This window comes from Sorghum bicolor, chromosome 3 (assembly GCF_000003195.3).
Source record: "Sorghum bicolor cultivar BTx623 chromosome 3, Sorghum_bicolor_NCBIv3, whole genome shotgun sequence".
Classification (NCBI taxonomy): Eukaryota; Viridiplantae; Streptophyta; class Magnoliopsida; order Poales; family Poaceae; genus Sorghum; species Sorghum bicolor.
This window is the reverse complement of record NC_012872.2, coordinates 63118720-63138047: the sequence shown is the minus strand read 5'-3', so window position 1 is coordinate 63138047 and position 19328 is coordinate 63118720. Positions and strand designations below refer to the sequence as shown.

The 19328-nt window shown below is 42.8% G+C and overlaps 2 protein-coding genes across 4 annotated transcripts; both read left to right on the top strand.

The window, feature by feature from the left end:
- Positions 658-6278, top strand: LOC8079405 (la-related protein 6A). Of its 3 annotated transcripts, none has more exons than XM_021457247.1 (11): positions 658-1224; positions 1383-1464; positions 2900-2994; positions 3122-3193; positions 3283-3362; positions 3465-3549; positions 3709-3756; positions 3849-4100; positions 4395-4485; positions 5365-5395; positions 5844-6278. In XM_021457247.1, exons 1-11 carry the CDS (start codon positions 802-804, stop codon positions 5857-5859), a joined length of 1275 nt encoding a protein of 424 aa, XP_021312922.1. In that variant the 5' UTR covers positions 658-801; the 3' UTR covers positions 5860-6278. The 3 variants fall into 3 exon arrangements, with proteins under 3 accessions (XP_021312922.1, XP_021312921.1, XP_002453408.1); XM_021457246.1 differs by having other exon boundaries at positions 5337-5395; XM_002453363.2 differs by lacking the exon at positions 5365-5395.
- LOC8079404 lies at positions 10471-11533 on the top strand. The gene has a single exon (XM_002453362.2). The coding sequence runs from the start codon at positions 10614-10616 to the stop codon at positions 11166-11168; it is 555 nt and encodes a 184-aa protein (XP_002453407.1). The 5' UTR covers positions 10471-10613; the 3' UTR covers positions 11169-11533.

Below are 19328 nucleotides of genomic sequence, written 5' to 3'. Positions count from 1 at the left end.
TATTATATTTTATAATTTTACTGTAATTTACTATTTTCTATAATTTACTATGATTTTTTTAAAAATTCAGCCAAAATAATTAAAAAAGAAAAAAGATAAAACTATTGTTAGTGTAGCAAACCACCATTCACTGTAATAATATAGCCTTCGAAACTACTCTAAGGAGATAAAAGGCAGGGTTCAAAAAGTCGAGAGAGGTGATTTGACTGATTTCAGAGTTGAGAGAGAAAAGACGGACTTTCATGAAAGTTAAGGTAAGAAAATTATACTTTGGCCTTGTTTAGTTCACCCCAAAAAGCAAAAAGTTTTCAAGATTCCCCGTCATATCGAATCTTGCGGCACATGCATGAAGCATTAAATATAGACGAAAGAAAAAATTAATTACACAGTTTAGCTGGAAATCGCGAGACGAATCTTTTGATGCTAGTTAGTCTATAATTGAATAATATTTGTCACAAACAAACGAAAGTGCTACAGTACCGAAATCCGAAATCTTTTCGGAACTAAACAAGGCCTTTTTGCTTTTTTTTCCCAAAGCGGTTACACAGAGCCCATGGAGGCCACGACGCTACTGAGAGAAACCGACAGAAGTCGCCAGCCCAGTGGGCCGTTCAGCCGCCGAGAAGCAAACCCTCTCGCCTCGTCTCGCCCCTGCGTGCACTGCCCAGTGGGTATATGTAAGCCCAGATCGCCACCCGGACCTCCTCGAGACCGCGGCCGCACGCCTCCGCCCGAAGCCGCCGCCAGCCGACGACTACGAGCGGCGGCGGCGCCTCGGCTCCCCTGATCTCCCCCACCGGAATGGACGGCCAGGCTCCACCTCTTCTCGACGCCGTCGTGCCCGAGCCCCTTGCAGCCGGCGACGAGCTCCACCCGCCGCGTCCTGTCGAGGTGGAGGACGCCCTGCACTCCGGTATGGACGGCCAGGCTCCACATCTCGACGGCGTCGCGCGGGATCCCCTTACCGTGTCCGACGAGCCGCAGCCCACGGTCGAGGTGGCGGAGGAGCACGCCATACCCGTCGCGCACGACATCGCCAAGGGCGAGGTGGTGGAGGAGGACGCCCTACCAGTCGCGTCCGACATCGTCAAGGGCGAGGTGGTGGAGGAGGACGCCCTACCCGTCGCGACCGACATCATCAACGACGCCTCTTCGGAGGTTCCCGAGGCTGGCAGTGGTGGCGTCGTGCTCACGGACGAGCTCCGCGACCGCATCGTCAAGCAGGTACGCTCTCTGTGGACCTTCACTCTGCAACTCCTCTCCCCATATGCGCTGTTTCTTCTCAAATCCCAATATGTTGACTACTAAATTTCTGTGTGATGTAAAGTGCTTATCTGATATACTTTGCGTTCTGAAACATGAAACGCTTCTACAACTTGCAGGTCGAGTACTATTTCAGCGATGAGAATCTTCCTACAGACGAGTTCATGTTGAAATATGTGAAGAAGAACAAGAAGGGCTTTGGTAAGTATTTGTTGCCTTAGGTTATATAAATTTTAGCATAGACACTGATAATGCAATGCTGACTACTTCAGATATTTTACTTAGCTGTGTAGACTATGGGACTGTAGTTGTAACAGAGTGTCTGGTTTAGTGTTCAGGATGTGTTTTATTTTGTTCTGCATCACAATTATTTTCCGCTAAGATGCTTGGTTTAAAATATCCGTTTCTTGAGCATTGATCAAGGTGCAACTCGTGTTCTCCTGTAATTTTTCTTCTTCTTGCATTTAAAACACCAGTGGTTTAATTTGCCCTAGCAATCATACATGTGGAATGGAGATGAAAATGATGAAATGTGACAGGTACTTATGATGAGGCCTTTGCATTGGTACTCCTGGTGCAGCTTTCTTTAAGTTGTGCCGAGAAGCTTGTTTAGATCTCTGTGAATACCAAATTTATGATTTCTGATTCACTCCATTCCAAGAAAATTATGGACCGTGGAATCTTCTGATTGAGCAATCACATAGTGCTTGCTAACTATTTATAGCCCTTTGATACTTTTTCATATGTGCTACTGAGACATACTATCTTTGGTTGTGGGACCATGAAGATATGCAAATCTGACCCCGGAATTGACAAATGTTGCCTGGTTTTCTGCCATGGTAGCTTTGTCTTTTTGACATCACCGGGAAATGATATGTACCTTACTCATCTGAGTTGTCCCTTATCCCCATCATATTTGATCAAACTGAATGTTTACTACCTTTGAGTTGGGTGGCATGTGCATATAAAGGATGTTTAATATACACCAGATTTCCAGAACTACAGTTGACCAAATTTCTATAGTTGATCACAAATAGGATGTTAATTTTATGATCAGTATAGTGGTTTCAGGGACACTGTATTTAGTGTTCCCATTCTCAGCTTTTTTTTTTAGCCTCGTCTCAAATTTTACACAAGGTCATAATATTAGTCGACTAAAAAATGCCTTCTTCTGTTATCTAAATCAGATATTCAAACTAGGCCTAACTTATGTGGTGTCCTACTGTCCTCAATGGCGAGGACTTAACTGAATAGTTTGCAGTGAGCTGATGTTTTTGTTGGTATTGATAATGATATTTGTTGGTTTCGATTCAGGTTTCGTGTTAATACTTTTCTCTCTTTTTTATATACCTTATGCTTTTTTGTGTGTGTTTCTTCATTAGATATTGGTGCATGTAAGCTGTATTTTCATAACATGTTGGTTCTCTCCCATTGCACACTAGTGGCTTTTTGCTGCTTATTAAAATCAGAAGCATTAGCTAAAGAACAAGACTACATGAGTTAATCACTGTTTATTATTTTAGTGCTCTGTGTTTATGTTGAATGAATACACATTGACATTTGCTGCCACTGGATTTATTATTCAATATGTATTACAAATATGAGCTCTCTTCTAATGGCATTTTTTTAATAATAGTTCCTATTGAGACTATCGCATCATTTAGAAGAATGAAGAAACTTGTTCAAGACCTGTCAGTAATTGAAGCTGCACTCAGGACATCACCAAAGCTGGTAATATTTTGCAATTTCAATCTGTGCTGACACTTCAAATTTCTTACTGTTTGTTAGTAATGCATGTACAATTGTCATGTGTGGTGTTATATCTTGGTGACATAATTGTCTGCCCATTCTATATTAGGTTGTAAGTTCAGATGGGAAACGGGTCAGGAGGTTACATCCGCTGCCACACAATGAATTGAAAGATTCAAAGGTAAATAGCTGATTCCCTCCTTAGTGGAATGCGTTATACCTAGGGTATCTGAATTGTGACAACTTAAAGAGAGTACATTGTATTTGCAGAAAAGCACTGTTTTGGTTGAAAATCTACCTCCAGATTTCTCCATGGAGAGTATTCAGGAAAAATTCAGTACAGTGGGCAAGTATGTTTTCTGGGCATTCGTAGTCGCATGTGCTTCTTTAAATGTTATTGATTCCGGTTTATAATATATTCTGATACTGTAATCTACCTTTTCACATCTCAGAGTTGTGAAAGTAACAATTAATGATCCAGAATTAGTGAAAGAATCTTCAACTGCTAAGAAGCCTGACTTCAATTTAAGTAGTAAGGTATGATCTCAACAACATGTGTGGTTTCATCATTGTGCTTCCTACTCCTAATTACCACAAACAATAACATATTTATATCTAGATTTCTTGGTAAATACTGTTAGATTATGTTAGTTATATTATCACTGCCAAACAAGTTAATGAAGCAATTTTGCACAGGTTCATGTACTTGTTGAGTATGAAGCAGTGGAGGCTGCTGAGAAGGCTGTGAGTTGCTCATCTCCTATCTAATAATAGATTTGGTTTGTAAGTCTAGAATAATCAATTTTTTATTCAATTATCTGTTCTGGTCATATTAGGTTACTGTCCTAAGTGATGAGAGCAACTGGAGAACTGGGATGAAAGTCAGGCTTCTGTCTAAACAAAGCGTAATGGGATCAGGAAAGTATAACAAACCTTCAAAAGAAAATCAGGATGCAGTTTCCAAAAAGATTGATCAGAATCAACATTCAAAAGAAGACCAGCGTATAACCTCAGAAAAGATCTCCAATGCTGATGCAGTGGGGAGTGCCAAGGACAAAGAGAATTTGAAATCTGTTTTTACCACTGAGGTCTGAAATTTTCCATACTCCTAACTGCCTTTGTCTGTTGATTGTGTTCAGTTATCTTGCTTGAAAATAGTATATGATAGCTTATGTAGTGCATCACTGGCTGTTTTCACTTTCTTGCTGATAGTTTGGGCCTTTCTTGAACTATTCCTATGCTGGGAGTTTGGGACTGAATAGTCATTTTTCATTTTTTTCCTATTAGTTTTTTTTTTTTCTAATTGACAGATTATGATTATTTGCATCCTAAATATTGCAATAGATATATATTTGCTTATAGCCTGTTGGTTATACATATAGACTGAGCACCATGACCAGAAGCCAAATTCTAGAGGACGAAAAGGACGGTACAAAGGTCAAGGTCAGATGCAGCAAAATACAAACAAACAAGGTATTCATACAATTAAATGTACTGAAAAAGTGAATGCTATTTTCCTTCATAGTGATACACCAATGGTATTTTCTTTTACATGTCATGAAATTTATTCTTATATCTATATGCCTAGGTATGCAAGTTCTAATTATTTTAGGTTATTGGGTCGACCTAAAAACTTGCTCAGATGAACTATAATGGCATTTTATGTAATTTGGGTGAGGGCGAAATGAACTAGTGACATTCAACCGTAATTAGTTAACTGACCTAAAAAACACCACTGGGTACCCTTCTTGCATCCTTAGTTAATTCTCATATTCTTTCTGCAGAGCAGTGAGATGGTTTATGTTCCTGTTATTATTTGTCTAAACCACAGCTTGTTCTGTTTTGTCTAGAGTAATGACCTGGAATTCCATAGGTTATTTTTTTACAATGTCTTGTAGAAGAATTTTTAGCATGGTTATCTTAAGAACACTTCCTGTTATCTGCACAAAACTTTGATTCTCCCCTGTGATTTTGACAAACATGTAAAAAAACAGCAAGTAGCTGCTTGAAATTTCAATAATTCATAGCCATTGTCAACATATCCTGCAGAGCTCCAACAAAAATTTAGGTGGGGCGCATCGCATACATAACTTCTAATGACATCACAAGGACACACATCAATAGCTAATCTATGGCAAATTTAAACATGAATTGATAAATGATACCTCTCATTTGAAAATAGTAGTCCATTCATTCAAGAAAGACCTATCGAACGGGATTAGGGGTGTGGGCCATTTTCACTTAGGCTGGCTAGGATTATTAGGCATATTTTTCTTTCCTTCTCAATTTTTCTTGTGCCTGGGCTGCTGCTCACATCGCCACAGATGCTGAACACTGCCACTCTATTGCTAGTCGCTTGGCCGGAGGGGAGGATGACAAGGAGGTACTAAGAGCAACTCCAACAACTTGGCTATTCTTATTGTGAGGCTATTTTAGAATTTGTATAGCAAAAAGTAGACTTCAATAGATGTGCTATCTGGTTTTGAAAAATACAAAGTTGGCTATACTTCATTTTCGGTGGCCATATATAGCCAACCATTGACACTGGCTATCAGATTTTATAAAATAGCAAGACTATTGTGGATCTCTTCTTTTTTAAGAAATTTTTCATTTTATAAAATAGCTAAACAATAAATTTTAGCTCTTAATTTTAGCCAAACTTTTAGAGTTGCTCTAACGGTGCTACTCTTAGTAGGTGGGGCAACTGCCCCGCCGTGCCTAATGGGGAGCTCCGCCTATGCATATCTGAAACCAATTCCTCACATGTGTTTTGTAGTTCTGCTACTGTGGGAATGATATAATTTGTTTTCTTTATATTATTTGCATATCAGGAAGTTCTGGTTCTGAGTCATTAAACAAGCCTATTCCTGGACCAAGAATGCCAGATGGAACAAGGGGCTTTACACTGGGACGTGGTAAATCTCTACCACTACAGAAGTCTGATAAGGCTGAAGAGTAGAGCTACCAAAAAAGGCCTGGTAAAGAACCTTATCCAAAGAAGCTGGGTAAAATCTAACAGAACACCTTTTTTTTAAAAAAAATTAAAGAGCATCCAAGCTGTTCTGCATGTAATGGAACACAGAAGAATGGGAACCTGGGAATGACTTGTTCTCTGCATGGGATGGAACACGGAAGAAAGGGAATCTGGAAATGGCTTGTACAGTAACGCAATTTTGTGTGGGATAGTTCTGAGTTCACTCGTTTGGAACGCAGTAGAACCATTGCATATTTTCCTGACTTGCATTATCTCATATATCATGCAGCATTGCAGTGCTGTTTGCCTGTTTGCAATTTGTGCGGCCTGGGGCCGTGACCCTGCACCATCCGGGTCTACCACGTTGGGAACCTGTTCTGCCGTGAGGCGTCTGGCCCCTCACCCCTATGAATTTGTAGGCTCTTTATAACACATGATTATAGGATTGAAAAAAAAACATGAATAGAAAAAATTAAGGAATATAGTAGGAATGCATACGCAAAACAGAGAAATGAAAAACATAGGATTTTTTTTAGGAATGTTTGGATGTGCGGCTCTTCGCTTGGTTGATAAGCTATGAAAAGTATTATTTCCTGATTTGTTGTGAGAAAAACATTGATGTATTTTTTTGTGGTTTTCCTCACGCAAAAAAAGAAAAAGTGACTCAATACATAGGAATGATTGTCCTGCAAACGACTGCTGTGATGGAATGAGATCAACCACACACACTTGACAGTTGTACGGGGTCACCGGCGCAATGAGATCAACCGCAACAGTTGCAGGCACGGCATGAACATAGTCGGGAACTCGGGATAATTTGCTGTCATCAGTCATTGCCATAGTTTGGCTAGGCGGCAACTAGGCGCTGAAGCCCGTTGCCTCGACTAGGTGGGTTGTCGCCCATCTCAGAGATTAAGGGGTGCGAAAGAGACGCGTGGCGGGCACAGAAGCGGTACGGAGGCACGCGAGATGGGCATGGAAGCGGCGCAGAAGCGGATGTGGATGCGTGAGCTCGCAGAAATTTGCCGCGGCGGGCTAGGGCGCAAAGGTCTCCGCGTGGAGGCAGACACTGCGGGCACGCGCGCGCAGATTGAATCAGGCGTGAGATCTTCCCCGCCGGCGCACCCCTCCGCGTCCCATGGTCAATTCCCTTCCCCTCCGTTGGCAGCTGCTCTCCCCTGCTCCTCTCCTCTCCCATGTTCTTCACCCCTCCCTCTCAGGCTGCTCCCGTGTCCTCTCCTTTGCTCCCCGCCTCCTCTCTGACTGAGTGAAAGTAAAGTATTATGTGATTGCACGTCTAATTGATTGTCAAAACGTCTAGAAAAACGCCTATGAGCGCCTAGGCGCAAGTACTCCCAACTAGGCGCTAGGCAATGGGTCGTCGCCTAGATTCTGCCTAGCACCTAGCTAAACCTTGGTCATGGTTTATAATTGTCTTATAAGCCATATTTTTCCGTTAACTAACAGTGTTTTTCTCTCACGATAAATCAGCGAACAATATTTTCAGTTATTGTCAGCCAATAGTGTTTTTCTCTCATAATAAATCAGCGAATAGTATTTTCAGCCATGACTTTTCAGTCCGATCTTGATCTAGCACAGCCTGTGACCATAGGGTGGTAAGAAAGCATTCACGTGATCACGTCTGATCATTTCAACCTAGAGATAATCTTAGGTCTTATTTAGATCAAAAAACTTTTTGAATCGGATCTTGATCTAGCACAGCCTGTGACCCTAGGGTGGTAAGAAAGCATTCACCTGATCACGTCTCATCGTTTCAACCTAGAGATAATCTTAGGTCTTGTTTAGATCTAAAAACTTTTTAAATTTGGACATCGTAGCACTTTCGTTTGTATTTGACAATTACTATTCAATTATGGACTAGTTAAACTCAAAAGATTTGTCTTACAAATTACAGACAAACTGTATAATTAATTATTTTTTAATTTATATTTAATATTCAATGCATGTGTTTGGATTTTAGGTGCAACTAAGGCCTTGTTTAGTTCCCAAAAAGTAGCCAAAATTTTTCAAGATTCCTCTTCACATCGAATCTTACGGCATATGCATGGAACATTAAATATAGATGAAAACAAAAACTAATTGCACAGTTTGTCTGTAAATCGTAAGATGAATCTTTTGAGTCCAGTTAGTATATAAATGGATAATGTTTGTCAAATAAAAACGAAAATGTTATAGTGTCTCAAAACAAAAAAATTTTGAGAACTAAACAAAGCCTAAACAAGGCTTTAATGTATGGAAAACAAGGCTTTAATGTATGGCCGGGATAGCCAGCAGCTACATAACCTACACCTACGTGCAGCAAGACTGCGCTGCTGGTGTTGTCGGCTACTATTATGATGTCCGGTGTGGTCGAGTTGCAGTTGATTGAACATTTTCATCGTGTGTTGTTTGGTAAACCGGTGAATAGTGTGCGCACGCGCGTGCGTGATTGTAGACATTTGACACCAATCACACCAACGGTTTTGTCTTGCACGGCCCTACAACAAGCAAGCATTTTAGTACTATCTAAAACAGACTAATTAAAACTCTATTTAATAGCTAACTTTTTTCATACTATTAAAATTTTTAGTCTCAACTCCAGTGGTACTATCCAAATTAATCCATCATAATAGAGAATGAGAGGTGGGCTATATATGTCATCCTCTCACATAGTTTTTGTCTGTGCCATATAGAGAAACTCGGCCATAGTCTGCTACGGCCGCCGAAGGACAGAGTAAAGCTGTGACCGCTGGAGAATGAAGGGAAGTTGCGGCTGCCAGGCCACAAAGGCAAGATTTGGGTCGTGCCGAGAAGATCTGGTTGGGGAGGCGTGCCTGCTATGCCCGTGCCGTCGGGGTTGGCCGCCTCGTCACGGCAGGGCTGCTCAAGCCGGTGGGGATGGCCAAGGTGGAGGCGCGCCGGTGGGCGAGGAGGAGGCAGGGCCGATGGAGAGGAGGCGCGGCCGGCAGAGAGAAGCGAGCGAGTGCGATCGCGAGCATGTGAGCGATGCGCGTGGGGAAGAAAGAGCGAGGGAAGATTTGGGTAGTCTGCCTGGCCCATGAGAAATGGGTTAGAGAGGGGAATTTAGTTAGCCAACAAATCTTTTTGGTGGGGTAAGTAGTTTGCTGGAGTGAATTTTAGGCCCTCTATCTAGATTGGGGATAGTTAGTTCATTTAGATAGTCTGCTAGAAATGCTCTCAAAATTCGATTTTGATTTGTATGCTACTCTTATATGATTAGTCACTCAAGTCTATACAACAATTATATGGTTCAAAGTTCGATTTGTTAAGATCTCATGATTTACGATCTTTTTACCCACCATATGCCATTACTCTATTGACCAAATGACTAGGCTGGTTTTACGATTATATCCTGCATGGTAGATTGAACAATTATATAAGTTTGCTGCCCGTCCACACCTTCTTCCCCGGCCCCGGATGCACCCGCCCGCCCCACGTCCACGGTGAGCGAAAGCGAACGAAGAGCCCAGGCCCGCCATGGGTATCATCGCCCATGGCCCAAGCCAGGCAGACCATGTGCAACACCGGGAAAAACGGAAGATTTCTACAGATCGCCGGCGGATATGATTCCCGGTAACTATCGCAGGCCGAAGACGGGCTGGCCATTGACGTACACCGTTGTAGCCTGTAGGCCATCATGACCCAAGCCCGCCCTGCTGTTACTACGTCGACCGTACAGTGTCTGCATGCAGTCTGCACTCACTGCAAAGCGCCGCAGGACCGCAACGCGACCATGCATTTTCATGTGCAACATGTCAGCCTTTGATTGCTGTTCCGGAAGCGATCATTTGACCGCTGGGCTGGCGTGGCAGGGCCTAGGACTGTAGGAGTGCCAGCACAGTAACAGTCACTGTGCTCAGATCTACCGTGCTGGGTTCTGGCCGCACCCACACCAGTAGCAGCCGTCATCGACACTGCTCGGACCAATTATCACGATTCACGAAATGGAGCAGTCAGCAGTGCCATTGCGCAATGGATAAGGACTGAAATTTCTCACAGCGTCCTGAGCGGCTGAACCTGCACCCACACCATTTCGCATGGCATGATGGCAATGGCAAACAGGCCGACGGACCCTTGGAGCTGCTAGGCGCCTACAGTACAGGGTACAGCCCCCCTCTGCCTGTACCTGGACGATGCAGAATTGGATCTCGTACAGACCACAAAATCAATCAGCTCTCTCCAGCAACAGAAGCTTGGTTTCAACGTCTCAACAGTCTCGTGCTTCCCTCCTTAATCCATGTTTGCTCCCAGCAAAAGCAATCTCTTTATCAGACCTATGGATGGCGCGATCCGCAACCATGAATGCTGCGGTCGAGTGGTGTCCGGTCCACATGCCGCGTAGGTGCGAGACCGCCCCGGTCACCTGGCCCTCGACCCCTCATGGCCGACGCATGCAGCAGCAGCTCCTGAGCTGGCAGCCTGGCACGTCCCACCCTCAAAGGCTATAAAACAGAGCTCCTCGCTGCCTCAATCACATGCCCTGCTATGATCGGTGATCTCCTCTCTCTCTCTCTCCCCCACTCCCGCGTGTACCTGTAGAAGAAGAAGAAAAAAAAAAGCACCTAGAGCTTGGCTACAATTTTGATCCAAAGGCATACATTGATACATGGATAGCAGCAGCCAGCAGAAGAAACAAGACGACGTCGACGTCATGGAGGTGCCGGAGATCCACGGCGACCTCCTCGTCGAGCTCCTGGACGCATCCCTCGCCGCCGAGGACGCAGGCAGCCAACAGCTTGGTTCGGTGGCCGACGTCGTCGACGGCGACGTCTACTGTTGGATCGACAGCCACCAGGAGAACTACGACATCCACGCGCACCAGGACTGCGAGGACTGCTGCGGCCTCGACGGCGGCATACTGCCCGACTTCGACGAGTACGGGGGCTCGCGGCGGCGGCTGAGGTCCCCGTCGGCGCCGTACGTCGTCTTCGACCACGGCGACACCCTGGAGTGGGCGGAGACGGCCGACGCCGACGGCGCCATGGACCCGTTCACCAGCGAGTGCACGGGGGGCTGGTACATGGACGGCCTGGTCATGGCCATGGCCATGGAGTGGGAGGAGCAGGACGACGGGACGAGCGGCGGCTTCCCGTTTGAGCCCTGCTACGGAGGGGAGGCTGGCGCGGCGGAGCAGGTGTATGCCAGCCCGTTGTGGGAGTGAACTCTCGGTTACAGTACGTCGTGTACACGTGTCAGTGTTCTAGTAAATCTGTGCCGCATTGCCGCCGCCAGCTAACTACTACTGCCCCCGTACCTACTTTGCGCCGTTTTTGCAAATTCAGCGCATTATGAATTTGCTTAAGAGAACAGGACTTGTGTGCCTTTTGTGGTTAGTTTCGTGTGGCTCAGAAGTATTTTTAGTTTTTTTTTCTTTATCCTTTTTTAAGAAAAACTTTGTACTAATTGGAGTGCAGTCTCTGCATTCGGTATGCTTGACTGACTGCATGCAGTCAGCTTCAAAGCTGTGTTCAGATGGTGTATGCTCTCGACTTTTTTTAATAACAGGTTTCCCCAATTTTATTTTCATAAAGCTATAACAAATTTTTACAGTTCATAATACTATTAAAAGTCCAAAGAAAAATAGACAGCCATAAGGCAAAAAGGCAACAGTTCATGCTAGAAACAGCCACCAAAACCTTCCGAAACTAGACCTATTACATTGCTAGATCAACGCATTTTCTGAGACCACCAAAGACTGAACAATTGATTGATCCCACCCTGATATATTCAGATTCCACTCGATATGTAGAGCTGAGCTTGCTTCAATTTCTGCTGAACGAACCAACATCTCTACCCTCTCTTGAACATTAGCAACCAACTCCTTAGCATCATTTCCACCATAGCAAACACTTTCTCTATCCCACTCCATGGTACATCTTGAAAACATAAAGAATTTCGCAATTTCCAGTCTTTAAATGTTTTATTAGTTGTCGATTTTATAGTTGTGTCTTGGTACAGTTTGTGCGTGTGTGCATAGCACTGTTTAGGGCCCGTTTGTTTATTCTGGAATGTATGCCTAGAATTGTTCTAGCTGGATATATAAGGCCATGTTTAGTTAAAAAAAATTCAGATTCCTCATCACTTCGAATTTTGCAGGACATGCATAGAGAACTAAATATAGATTAAAAAATAATTAATTGTACAATTTGACTGAAATTTGCGAGACAAATCTTTTGAGTCTAGTTAATCTATGATTAGATAATAATTACGAAATATAAATGAAAATACTACAATACTCAAATCTAAAAATTTTCATTAACTAAACAAGACCTAAATTAGCTGGAACAGTTTCCAGCCTCCAAACCCTGTCAAACGAACAATTGGGCGGAGAACAGCTAAAAACCGGGCACACAGAGAGCCTGCAAGAATCGTAGCATACTGTAGCAATAAAAGGCATAGCTTGACCCGGTCAATCGGGACTGCGCGTCCGCGCGAATCGTTCTACTTTGTACGTCGTCGTCGTCCTGATAGCAGGGGAGGCGGATGATTGGGTGGATGTTGTTTTTGCTCTATTGATGAGATGGGTGCCGCTGCCGAGCGTCAAGGGAAGCTGCGAGACGCTCAATTGGCTCCGGCGCTAGGCGGCGGAGCCGCGTGGCGCGCCCATTCAGCTTCGCCGCTCGCATGTCGCTTGTATCCTCCGCCCCCGAACCGTGACGGTGAATGAACACCGAGCACCCTGATGCAACAGAGTACTGTATCAGATTAAGTGAATTCAGACAGTGGCGGTGTCAAAGGCCCAGCCACCCTGGCGCTAACACCTTAGGCCCAAGTGCCTATTAAGGCCGAAATCTCTTGTGTACAGAGAAGAGTCTGGCAAAAGTGAGAGCCCAAAGGGAACGGCGCCCGGGCTTCCAAGAAACCTGGCTCTGTCACTGAATTCAGACGGTGTGGATCGTAGACAGAGCCAGGTTACGGTGTGGATCCATACTCTAGCATGATCTACAATCTTATGTCACACAAGTATTACACGGTGAGTATATAAATTGACTAATATAAGTAATCAAAACTGATTATCCATATTATTATTCCATGAATTAAAGTAATACCCATATAGATACTCTATAATCTCTAATCGGTTGTAATAAGTTTATGGACTGCTCTGTATATTTTCATTGTTGCGTTTTTTATTCTAACTCTTTGGGGGTTTAATAGGTATTTAATTATAACATTAAATTATGTTATGTTAGTTCTTGTTGCATTCTCTTTTGACATCCCAAATTGAGATTTTAGATTTAAAAATTCTGATCTTATTGCTTTGTTGCATTTTTTTCATCCATGTGTTAAACTCAAAATCTCGTGTTCAATGTCTCGTTTATTCAAAATTTTCTATTTAAATTTTATTCAAAAATAGATGACAGGTCTTAGACTCCGTTCTTAGTTACTACAATGTTATAAATGTGGCAGAACCTCCTGAATTAAGTGGCCCACATGCACCCATCATTGTCCCAAAGACTTCTGATCGACGTGCACGAGTTCCAAATGACTCAAGAAGTCTGTCGGGTGTCCTCGGGAAACCCGAATCATCCACGTTACATTCTTTACAGGAATTCCCTCATCAAGCATTACAGTATTACAACATTTTCATAGATAAGATAAATCAGAGTAAAAACGGAAAGTTTACATAACAAAGATTGCAACTTAAGTTCAAAGGTTACAAACCATAAGTATTTGGTACATAAAAGGTTCGGAACTTATTATTACATAAACCATAGATCACACAACAAGTTTTACTTGCCCAAGGTCACACATCAGATTCCTCATCATCACTCTCCTCCACAAGAGTAAAGTAACAACGACCATCAAAAGGATTATCAAAGGGTTCACCTGCAACAGGGGTTAATAAACCCTGAGTACAAAAGTACTCAACAAGACTTAACCGACTATAAAAGAGATGAAGACTCAGGTATGCAGGCTATAGGGATTCAAGGCAAAGCTTTAGCAAGATCAAAGCATATCTTTTGCATAAAAGCTTACTAAGATTTAAAACCTACTTTCAAGTTTTAACTCAAGGTTATCATTTATGACTAACCAAATTATTATCAAACTTTCATAAGCAAACCATATCTTTCTTATATCAAAGATTCACTTATTACTACGATGATGGGGTGAGGATTGAGGCTCCATATCCGAGGAAACACGGCGATTCGAATCGATTAAACCCAGCTGGGGATTCAGTACCACACGACATATGTAGAACTTAATCTTGCATATGTCAACCTTTTCTATAGATCCTCCCATACAAGAACGGGTCCAGCGTCACCCGAGAGTACAGTACACCACCATCCTACAGCCAATCTAGATGTTTCCCGGTCATCTCAGATCCGTAAGGTGGGTACACGCTACTCTCGCCATCTTTCCACTCCCAGTACGCGGTTAGCCGTTCTCCAGTATCGGAATAGCTATAGGTAAGGCTTACCACCGCATGTGGGCTGTACTCAAAGTTCTCAATCACAACAGGCCAATCAACGATACGGTCCTTAATCGACACAGTTGGAGACACTACTTTAAGACTCCATTCTTAAAGCAAGTCCACCGACCGGTCTCAAGTTGAAACATTATTGACCATAAAAGTATGCCACAACAACCCTTCAAACTTTTTCATTTGAAAACTTATCTAATAAGCAGGGCTAAGCATACTACGTATTTTCATAAAACAAGTATCAAGGTTAATATTGAAATCATCAACGTAGATAATGCAGCAAATAGGATTCACTCAACTCCTATTCACCTAATGCATCATATTAACTCAAGTGATATAAATAACTTTATGAAAATACAAGGATAGGGTTTAATGTCCGGGGCTTGCCTTGACCGAAAGGGAAGTTCGGCAACTCAGCAAAACCCGAAGGATCCACGAACTCGGAAGCAACCCACTGAGGATCAGATTCTTCCGGAGCGTATTCTATACGTAAAAGTGCATATGCATGATTATGATATACTCATGGCATACTAAAGACAGGTTACATGTTCTTGGATGACAACAACGAACATGACTATCTCGAGTACAATTTACCTTCATGGTAAAGAAACAAAATAATCAAGCTATCAAAGCATAGACTATTACTAAGCAAACTTTATCATTTTTATTAAGCAATTTTGGGTATCTATTAAACAACAAAGATCATTTATATGAAATAAACCATAACCAGGGAGCATATCATGCTAAGTGACCACTGGTTGTCAATCAGTCTAAAATATAACACAAAGCCTAAATGAATTAATTATTTCTATTTCTTTTATAAGCATTTTAAATAGCTTTATTAAGAAACAGAGCATACTTTATCAAACAGAGCTGAAATTAATCCTGAAGCTAGATAACAATAACACAAGTTCACATATTAAATTTCATGATTTTTGGATATACCCATAATTTATTAAAAATCATAGAAGGTTGATCTATTAATAAACAGAGGCAATTTAAATATATATGAAAGTTACCAAAAAAAAATAAAACCTAACATTTTTCTTATGCTCTATCCATTTTATGGAAGCTATACAAAAATTTTCACAATTTTTGAACCAACATATGATTTAATACATAAAATCAAACATGAATCAAAAATTGCAGAAAAGAAAAAAAAACGCTACTGCCACGAGCGGCCCAGGAACTCGGCCTGCTGGCCGGCCTGCTCCCGCTCGGCCCAAGCGGGCACTGCGCGCGCCACCCCCTCCACTCAGGCGTCGCTGACAGCGGGCCCCCGCTGTCAGCTTCGCCTTCAAGCTCCCGCCACCGCTCCGGTGAGCTCTAGCTCCGTGCTGGTGAGTTCCCGGCTTCTGCGGCGAGGCAAACTAGCTCCCAAAGCTCCTTGCGCACCCGTAGACCCTCTTCTCACCCGCTCTTCCCTACCCTAGCCCCTGCGACCACGGGCACGGCGGACGGCCGTCTCGGCCGAGCCAACGCCGGCCGCTACGCTTGAGTAAAACGCGAATTGAGTAGCGCAACAGCATCAGAGGCTCACCGCGATCCCAAAGGAGCAAGAAGCAGCCGCGGAGAAGCTCGGGGTGATGCTGACCACGGCGAGGAGCTCACGGCGGCGCTTCGGTCGGGTTTGGGGAAGAAGGGATCGGGTGGAGAGCTCTGGTGAGATAGCGCTTGCGCTCGGGGGCGCAATCGAAAGCCGAGAACTTGGCGAAGCTGGTGGAGTGCTCGGGGGAAATGGAAAGGAATCAACCGAGGCGAATTTTGAAGGCGCAGAGGGGTCGCCGGAGTTGGGTGAGAAGAAAAAAGACAAGACGGCCGCTCAGGGGAAACACCGAGGAGAAGGATGAGCACGTCGGGGCCGTGTCCACTTCACGGCGGACACGCGCAGCCAAGCAGCTGCGTGGTCCGGTGCGTGGCAGCGCGCGCGAGAGCGGTGCCTGCCCGCTCTGCTACCGCGGTGGACGAGCTCGTGATCCCCATTGGATCACTGTAGCTCTCCCTTATCTCCTCTCTTTTGTTTTTTGTGAAAAATTGACCAAACCTTGAATAGAAGTCAAAAATCTGCCAAAATAAGAGTTGTGCAAAAATTGATGAGCTACAAAACATCTTTAAGGGCCCAAGACTGATTTCAAATGGAAAAGGATGAATTTGAGCCAAACAGTTTGAAATCCAAATCTCAAGTTGGGAAGAATTCAAATTTTTAATTGGGGCAGATTAGAAATTCCAAAATTACTTTTGATTTTCCAAAACAACTTGAAAAACTCCCAACATGAAAGTGGTTCAACTTTTCAAGCCCTACAACTTTCATGTTGACCATTTCTCAAAATTCCAAATAGATTTTGAATTGGAGATTCAAATTGGAAAAGGGGACACTTTCTGGAAATCTGTATTTTCAAAATTACTTTGAATTTTGTACTGAAACTTCAAAAACTCAAAACACCAAAGTTGTACATCTTGACAAGACCTACAACTTTGCTTTTGAACTCAACTTCAAATTTTGCTTAGTTTTTGAATTGCACAAAAGGGGGTAAAACTAGGATTGAAAATCAGGGTTTCCCCCTTAAGCTCTCGGAAACTTTCACCCAAAAGTTTTTAAACTCCAACACCAGCATCCATACACAAAATAAGCACACTTTGACTTCCTAAACACATTCATCCAAATTAAACTTATTTTAAGTTAATGCATCAGGGTTTACTTAACAAACAAACTATGCAATGCTCATGATGACATGTCATGTTTTAGTTCGCTTAACACCAGAGTGTTACAATAAATACTTGTTTAGTCTATACTTTACATGTTAAATTTTCTATACCAAATAATTATATGTGTTATAGTATTTCTATATAAAAGAATGATTATAGACAAACTACAAGTATTAATATGTCAAAATGTTTCAGTTGAAATATATAAAGTTGTCTAAAGTAATAACTTATAAAATTTAATTGAAAGTGCATCTAGCCCTTTGTGGGTTTTGGTGAATTGAATGACAACATGATTAAGGTCTAATAAGTTTGCTAAGTGTTGAACAGGATATTGAGTCTATTGCACATACTTGTGGATTGTGTATTAACAAGTATGTTCAAGGCTCAACAAGTAGGCAAACTTGATGATATGCCACATAGTGTTGAAATGAAGGCCAAATTGTGTATTGTTGTATTAAAAGATTATGGAAACAATCTAGGTCAAGCAAAAGACAACAATGCAAATAAAATCTATGGAATGGCTTATATGCTGTGGGATATCATAACATCATGAGAAAGCAAGCATATCTGACAAATGGCAAAAGAGACATGAGTTGATGTTCTTGGATTGGTCTCTACAATGACTTGCTTTTCATGAACAAGAAGAGCTTGATAGTGAACTAGGTTTGATCAAGCTAGAAGTATGAAGATCAAGATTGAAGTGGATATTGAGTGTCAAGCCAAAATAGAGAGGATATAAGGAACTGTGAATTGGCTTGACCATATTGATGCTGATCCATATATGTCTCTATGTGAGTCAAACTGAAGCTTGATTGATCTCAATATTTATATCTAGAAGATATTCAAGCAAGGATCACAATATTGAAGAAATGATTATTCAATGGATACTTAATGTGATATGACTTGAGTATGGCTTGATAAGGTGAAGATAACAAGGAAAGGGCTTCGAGGGACTAAGCGGAGGTGAAGGGATAAGCGACGGCTTAAGGACCGAGGTACCATGGCTAAGGTGAAGAAGAGAGTACTTGCATTGAGTCGAGGAACTAATCAAGCTATGAGGAGTCATATTGTGTTGAGGATCAAATCTTTAGTAGAAGTGACTTGAAGCCATGGAGGTGAACTCATATGTGTTGAAATGGGTCAAGTCACATGCTCAAGGTGTGTTTGCTCAAGAAAAGGAGACAAAGTTGATTGCAACCCTTTATGGAGTAATATTGAGAAGAAATGGCATATGAAGACATTGAAGACTCAAGTGGTTAAATTGGTTATATTTTTTTGTTCTTGAGTATAGGTATGCCGTACTATCAAGGGGGATGCAATACGAATGATAGACAAGTCTCAAGTGCTCAAACTAACCGAACCCAAGTGCTAACTTGAGAGAAAACACTTAGCACTGCACCTGCACAAGTTGATCTTGGAGCTTGTTCTCTGCAGGGTTGGATAGCCCTTGAAACAAGCTTTCCGAAAAGTCCAAGATCACTGCAAACGGAGTTCGGAGTAAAAAGTTATGGCTTTTTTCGTAAGATGACCTGTGCTGTTTTTACAAGAGTCACAACGGCTAGTTTTTGAATCCTAACGGCTAGTTTGAGTGGGATGAGTATATATACCCATCCCACTGCTTCTGGTCGTGCTGCTGATAATCCAGACCTTCCCAACCTTTGCAAAGCCTCTCCCCAACCCTCTCTTTATGAGAGTATTGTGCTTAGTGCATAATTTAGTGTTGGGGCTGTGTGATTAAGAGCTTGAGAGCAGATTAGAGCAATCCTAACCTTGAGCACTTGTTGGGCTTCGTCGATCTTCGTTGTGCATTTGTTACTCTTGGAGGTGAAGCCTCCTAGACGGCTAGGCGTTGCCCGGCTAGCTCCCGTGCTTGTGGTGAGCAGCGGGACAGTTTGTAAGTTCTTCTTGCAGCTAGTGAAATCATCCTTCCTTCAAGAGGTAACACTCTTGTTTGGAGAACGAGGGAAGGGCAAGCCATTGGTGGCAAGCCGGTCCTTGTGTGGGCACCTCAACAACGTGGACTTAGACCAGCCTTAGTGGCGACGCCGAACCACGGGATAAATATTGTGTGCTAATTTATATTCTTGCAATATTGTTGTTGAGGTGATTGTAGGGATTGTGGCCGATCTACTTGGTGGTACTTGTGCTGCTACATATATCTGTTATTCAGTGACTAACATACTTGCAGGAAGC